This window comes from Conger conger, chromosome 18 (assembly GCF_963514075.1).
Source record: "Conger conger chromosome 18, fConCon1.1, whole genome shotgun sequence".
In the NCBI taxonomy this organism is placed as follows: Eukaryota; Metazoa; Chordata; class Actinopteri; order Anguilliformes; family Congridae; genus Conger; species Conger conger.
Genome location: NC_083777.1, coordinates 32,012,946 through 32,020,445, shown reverse-complemented (window position 1 = coordinate 32,020,445; position 7,500 = coordinate 32,012,946). Strand labels below are relative to the sequence as shown.

Genomic DNA, 7,500 nt, shown 5'->3' with positions numbered 1-7,500 from the left:
CACACACTGCGCACACACTGCGCACACACACCATAAACACGCTGTAATGCTTTACCTCTGACGCTTCACTCTTGGCACCCAGGAAGTACATAACTAATGTGCATTTGGTAACCATGAAAACAAAACAAAAATCTTGGTATGAGGAACTGGCGTAGATCTCCATGTCTGGGGCTTTTGGTGATGTTGTAAATCAGTGCGTTGCTCTGAACGTCAGAACAGTTTAACTCGGATTGCGCTGCGTGGTCATTTCATCATCAGGTTAGTGCATTGTGGGTGACAGCGAGAATATACACAAAGCCCTGAGTTAGAAATGTGACTTTTTTTTTTTATGCATATGTCTGTGTTCTGGTGCTTGAATGTCCTGGTCTAAAGTATAAATAGTCAATGCTTTGGCTACTGTAATTTGTGGACTCACAATCAACCTAGTAAACTGGTATTTGCAATCCTACTCCAAGCAGCAAAACGCAGTATGTTCACCATATCCTAAACTTTAGTCTGGGCTCTGAGCTACTGGCGTGACGTGTTTCAAGTTTAATGGCGAGACTTCAGTGAAGCGTGCGTCAAAAGCTCCGCGGAGCAGAACGAGGTGGGGTCTACTTCCACCGACTGCGCTACGACACGGAGCGGTGCCCTGACGCAGACTGACGCAGACCGCAGCACACCGCGCGGCGGAGCGGACCGCGGCAGTGCGCACAGAGAGGGCATATTCATCTACTCAACTTGCTTAAAAAATTACTGAATTAAACCGCGCTAAAAAAAACGATAAAGGGTGATGTAGATGAGTAGTTTTCCCGGTCGTGTCTGTAATAAGTCTGTACTGGGGACACTTGAATTACTTTTCTCTCGAAAACCGAGGACAAGTTGTGCCGCCAATTTATAGCAGACGGCGCGACAAGACCTCGAACGCGCACCCAAACTTGCGCGCGGGCCACTTTGTTGACAGGAATTTTAGGAGACACCGAGCCTTAGCGAAAGCGGTCCTTACCATAATGCTGCGGGTTTTGGGTCACGTCGGATATTCGCCGCTGAGCGTGGGAAATGGCTTGGCTCGACGGACTCGGTGTCTGCGTCGCCTTGTTATCGGTCATACGAGGAGAACTCGGAACAGAATCGAAGTCGAACGAAAAGTATCCGCTGGACGACCGGGACAGCGTTCTGAACAGCGGGGACCTGGACTGGAAGCCCAGGAGGCTGTGTGCCATTCCTCCGCGAGTAAGGTCCCTTTCGCCGGGCCGGCTGGCGTGGGTGTCTGTTCCGCTAGCGGTCTGCGCCTCTCCGCCTTCGCCCCTTTCAATTAGGGCGGCCGGGCCATTCACTCGATTTTGTCCTCTGCAGAATAGATAGAGCAGGGGGATGTTACTTTGTTTGTTATTCCTTCCATGCATTAGTCCATGCTGAAAGACGCCACTTTAGAGTACGTTGCTAATCCATTAGTTCACAGTATGGACACTCACCTGCATGTAGGCTATCTAAAGTTATTAGTTTTTGTGCCAACATTTGAAAGAGGTAATAGTAAAGTACTCTTGAGCGGAAGAACATGCAAAAGTCGTTTTGTGTTGAGAAATGGTGAACGCCAGGGAGGGCGCGTTTCACCGAAGCTGCTAAACTTGGTCTCTCTTTTCCCTTCAAGCGCTCCCTCTCTCCGTGGTCCCATTGTTCGCTGCAGAATGCTGATGACAGCAGTTTCCACAAGCGGACAACGAAAAAAAGGGGGAAAAAAACTGGCAGGGGTTCGAGTTGTAGTAACTGCGTCACACAAGCTCCCTTTCAACCAAGTTTACTTCCTAATTACGTTTTTGTTCTTTTCCAGACACGAGAGCCACATATTGAGTAGTTTTAACCGCGTAATAAGGTGCTATATGGCTGTTTTTGATATTTTAGAGATTAAAGTATCACTCCTCAGTTGGCTAAATCTGTCAAGTGTACATGATTCCAGTTTTAATATTCACGATTACATGCTACATATTCCAAAATATCCTTCTGTTAACAATGGTATCCAAAACATTGTAAATGGTGTTTGTACAAAAGTGTTGTGCACTTTAATAATAGCTCAATAAAATGACCGCTACAACAAAAATTATTTACAAAGTCGCGCTGAGGGTGCTTTATTCGGCGCTACCAAAGATCGTTCCGAATAGGATACTTACATTTTAAAGACAACGTACCATCCAAGGTTTTTATCTATGCCCGGTTTATTAAAAACACCTCAGAAAGAGAAGTGTGTCGTTCGCCGAAAATTCCGCGAGAATTTCGGATACTTCCGCGCGCAACTTCGCGCTGCTTTGTTGTGAAGTTAATCTCGGCGTCAGGAACTTTAAAGGTCCAACGCGGAGACATGTGCCCACACCTGATCTTATTGGATTAGTACTTCCCTGATTGGCAGACGATTAGCCAAATGAAACGCATCCATGAGATCCAACTCTTCCCAAACCATTACTGCCCCCTAGAGGTAAAAAGCGGGACAGCGGTTTAGCCGTGTGTACTGTGCGTATATTTATATTGCCTGAGTCCACGTTAGTGGTAAGAATTCAAAGACTGACTTGGTGGCCAGTGACTGTATATTCATACTGATTTAGACCGATATTTCGCTTTTATCTCGAAGCCTGACAACTGATGTTTTCGTTGAAATCCAAACAACCGACGGCAGTAAAATATTGTTTCGCGCTGATCAGTCCTCTTCATTGTCAAAGTGAGTACAGCCAGTGCACGAGATGAGTGCTGTGTTTTTCTCAAACCGCTTTAAGAGCATGACCAGCTCGTCTATCTTAGACGTTTTGTTGGTGTAACGTAATTTCAAACGACCAAATCAGTAACTATTTCTGCTACATGTTCCAATGCGGTATTCAGAAAGTAGTCGTACAAATTGCTTTGGTGGGGTTACCAAGAATGAACAACAACAACAACCAAAAGGGGGGGGGGAAACATTGACTCGCGCTTGTGCCAAAACACGGATGGACGTTTTCGCTCTCGTGCGCCCATTCGGAAGTTCACCAAGGACGAGGCGTGTGAACTCCGTGCTCACGGTGTACAATTCGAAATAGAAAACCAAGTCTTGAATTTAGATTGGAATGTGCTACAAGTTGCGATATAAGCAGTATACCGCGTACGCTATTTAAACGATCAATCGTGCAATAAATGTAATTACGGGTGGTCTGGATTCCTAAATAAATAGCTTATAGACCGAGTAGGCTATTAACACTGTGCGTACTCAATCACAGCTATGGTATGTGTTAAACGTCAACAGGTTAGTGTAAAGTTAATTTGAAGTCGAAACCGCAACGATAAGTAGCCTAAAGTTGTGAAGAGAAAAAATTAATTCTGAAATTAATTGCATGCAATATATTTGCACTTACCTGGACGGATGGGACATATCCAAATGCGCTATATTTAGCAGCACATAACGGTTGTAAAAATGAGACTAAAGAAAGAAAGAACGAAAGAAAAAAACTCGGCAAATCCGTTGTTGACCTTGCTATCTGACTCACCCGGTCTGTAAAGCGAAAAAGTGTAGGTGTTCGCGTAAACCTAATCTATATATCTGTATTCAAATCTGAAATGTCAGTGAGATATTTCTCTGTGAGGTCCCAAGAAACGTTTTCGGACGGTTATGTCTGATGGCAAGACGTCCCATTGAATGGAAATACATACAAAAGTTTTTGTTCCAGCAGAACGCCTCCTGCAGAATTTGCGCACGTCCGTCTCCGAAAGAAAACTTTTTCTTCTAGTCCCTGTGTGTTCTGATGCCTGACGTTTCTTCTGTCGCGCGCGCCTCTAATACGCCCACTTTGTGGGTGGATCTATGCCCAGCACACCTCGCTGAAAGCGCTGAGTTTATGCTGATGTACAGAGCTGAGGACATGCAAATGAAGCGCTTGATGCAACACTGTCCTCATATCATCATCATCATCATCATCCTCATCATCACCACGTCTGTGTGCTGCTCTTCCCGTTCTACAGTAAATCACCCGGGAAAAGATTCGGAAGTAATTGAAAAATGTACCAATGTGGCATTCTTGCAGAAGACCACAGTGCACGAATGCACTGCATCATTTACACAGAGTAATATGTAATAATTGTTTATTTCCAAAACTGTGTGTTGACATTGCACATAATAGGAAAACGAAACTTTGCTAAATTAACTAATTAAAGAGGCTGTTGTCTGAATTATGTGTTGTTGACAGTAAATTAACAGCACAATAGCATGCATCTGCTTTTGTTCTGTGGGTATGCAGCCTTGGTAGTTTTTCCCCATCTGAGGTTTGCAATATTATACGTGGGTGCAAGAGTGTCACACAAGACTGATGTCTCGCCGACTTCTGCTTTGTAGCTAATGGCCGATAAACAGATTTTAATATATTTGTTACTTTTAAAATGCTCGCATAATCTAGACTACAACATTGATATTAACCGATAATGTGGATTGCATTTAAAACGTTTAAATTAATGGACACGTTCAGGGTTCATTTTTCGGGTTCCTTTCAACTCTTTGATTATCAAACCGTCCTCATGTAAAACCCGAAAGCTTGTCTCCATCTCCATCACCATTTCGCTTTTCGCTGAAAAAAACAGTTTATAATAAACATGAACAAGACGTTTTCACTGAAATGCATTTGATGAAATCAATTTGAAGTGAACCCTGAACTATGGCTTTATCTCGGGACGTTAATATGAAACTGACTGCGGGATCAAACGCCTACAGCCCTTAAGAACAAACTGCATATCTAAACTGAGGACTGAAACCATATTCGTTCTTACTATTACACATTCTCGTTCTAAAAAAATCGACATACATTTTACAGTTGTTGTCTTCATTTACAGAAGAGCAAGGACCACTTTTTTCGAAATTCTAACCAGCCCCTTCAGATTAATGCAGAAAATATCAAACAAATTATTATTTATTTTTTTAGTGACGCCATTTTATTTTTATTTTTTTACAAATACACGTTTACAAAACTAGCATTAAATGCCATTGCCCATGCACAGATTATATTACAATCATAAACGGGACATAACTTGTTTTGGGGGGGGGAAAAGTATTGACAAGTCCATCGAATTTATTTAGAAGAAAAAAATCTAGCAAATAAATTACAGTGGGCCAATTTGACTGTAAATACAGTAAATCAGCATAATTTCTGAATAGGACAATGGACTGACTTGTAGCAGGTTTTGGAGCACAGGATACACGGTGTACGTGTGTATGTAAGCTACGTGTAATGACGGAGCAGGCTCGTCTGACATGGAAATACATAATGATAATAGTGGTTTGAAGGCGATTTGAATGCGGGAGATCGGTCACATTTAATTTCAGCTTATTCTTTATATAACTCTGCTTTTCTGTGATTGGTGCTCCAGAAGGTATTGGACTTTAAAAATAAGTTCCTCTGCTATATATATATATATATCGGCTACTGCTATTTGTTTACATTTGCATAAAACAACTTCCTGTCGCGTTGAAAAGCCTTCGAGGTTCTCTGATCACTCTTCAAATAGCTAGGCGACTTTATTTTAGAGCTGTAATTTCTTTCACGGGAGATTGACGAACAAAAGGAAGACGACATCAGGATATGGCGGCGGTGTGGAGTTCCCTTTGGGATGTTCCGCTGTCAATGGAAACGTCTTGGGGCACAAAAGTTATTAATTGTCGGTTACGTACATATCTTGTAAAGATAATAGCCGACTTCACATACATCTTTACATAAATCCAGGAATGTAATATAATGTTTAGGGGACTGGGCTTGCAGGTTCAATTCCCATGTGAGGCATTGCTGTTGCAGCCTACCTAAGGTGTGTTTACCCTGAATTGGGTTCGTAAATGTTCGATGTCTGCATTCATTGCATGTAAACAAGCACAAGTCAGTGCGAACAGGAATGTCCCTTAAATTCCCTTTAGAAAACACTTATTTTGAAAGCTCGTTGTGAAGTTGTTAATGGGTGTTTGAAAGACCCAGTGCTGCCCATGACTACGGGATCCATGTACTTCCTACAGATGTCAGAATCTAGTCCTGGAAGAGCGGCCACGTCAGCTGGTTTCCGGAGTGTTCGGTACCAGTCGTTTGCTCACGCGCCCACGCGATTTGTTCTGAAGGCGTCGACTGGCCGCTGATTGAAAGGAAACCGGAAGTGCCTGTAGACACTGCGGCCCTGTAGGGCTGGAGTTTGACCCCTGCTCTGCAGATAGTTCTTTGGAAGTTGCTGTCCCTGTCACCATCTAGTTAAGTATCACAAGTGGCGTTTTCAGAATATTTTAATAATAAGCTTATTGGGAGTTTGGTGGGCATGTCACCTAAGCTAAAAATGTATAACAAACATTTTCAACAAACTACTCAAAAACCTGCCAATCAAAGCACCGGTGCTGAAAATTGACAGATTTGAGACACACAGACGCATGCACACACACACTCACACATACATACATACACACATGCACACAAACACACACATATATACACACACATACATACACATACACACACACACACACATACACACGCACATGCACACGCACATACACATATATACACACACACACACACACACAAACACACACATATATACACACATACATACACACACATGCACACAGACTTACACACAAACACAGACACATACAAATACACACACACATACACACGCACACACATATACACACACGCCCATACACACACAGGCACACAAACACACATACATACACGCACACAGACATGCACACACACTTACACACAAACACACGGTTTCAGGGTTGAGTTGTAACAGTCACCCTAGAGTAATACAGAATATATAGAATAATATTGCTAAACATAATCATTCATTAACCTCCTTGTAGAATATACTACCTGGCACATGCAATAATGTTAAAACACATAATGGATGAGGAATTAAGTGAATTGTATAGCAGGGGCTTGAGAGCTACGTAGGTTTTTTTTCACACCTTAAACCAGCGACCAATTCAGAACCAGGAAACCAGGCCAGGTGAGGTAGTGGTGTAGTTACGAACTGAGTAACTAAAGACTACTCTACCCAGGGTGCCGTGTGTGGAGCTACTGGGTGGCTGTTTTTCCTGCATTCTAGTTTGGAATCCGGCCTGTGGGCTTATTGAATCCTTGAATTAAATTTCCAGTGATTTCCTGAGCTGACTGAATTGTTATTGAATCGCCCCAATCCTGCAGCGTTGTGGGCATTCAGCGAGCCACAGGATGCCCAATCCTGCAGCGTTGTGGGCATTCAGCGAGCCACAGGATGCCCAATCCTGCAGCGTTGTGGGCATTCAGCGAGCCACAGGATGCCCAATCCTGCAGCGTTGTGGGCATTCAGCGAGCCACAGGATGCCCAATCCTGCAGCGTTGTGGGCATTCAGCGAGCCACAGGATGCCCAATCCTGCAGCGTTGTGGGCATTCAGCGAGCCACAGGATGCCCAATCCTGCAGCGTTGTGGGCATTCAGCGAGCCGCAGAGAGCCTCAGAGAGCCACAGAGAGCCACAGAGAGCCTCAGAGAGCCTCAG

At 43.6% G+C, this 7,500-nt stretch overlaps 1 protein-coding gene across 4 annotated transcripts in view; it reads right to left on the bottom strand.

Moving 5' to 3' along the window:
* The window catches only part of bcl2l11 (BCL2 like 11), a 19,196-nt gene extending 15,489 nt beyond the window's left edge, over positions 1-3,707 (bottom strand). For 2 of the 4 annotated variants that reach the window (XR_009706365.1, XM_061227875.1), the window contains exons 1-2: positions 3,354-3,707; positions 986-1,329 (exon numbers count right to left, since the gene is read on the bottom strand). Coding sequence is in view for 3 of the 4 variants with exons in the window: in XM_061227875.1 (XP_061083859.1) it covers positions 986-1,329; positions 3,354-3,370 (361 nt within the window). In the remaining variant the exon portion in view is untranslated. Of the gene's footprint in view, positions 1-985; positions 1,330-2,147; positions 2,591-3,353 lie in introns of those variants that run through there. The other 2 variants (XM_061227878.1, XM_061227877.1) reach the window with 2 other exon arrangements.
* Positions 3,708-7,500: the final 3,793 nt, after the last annotated feature.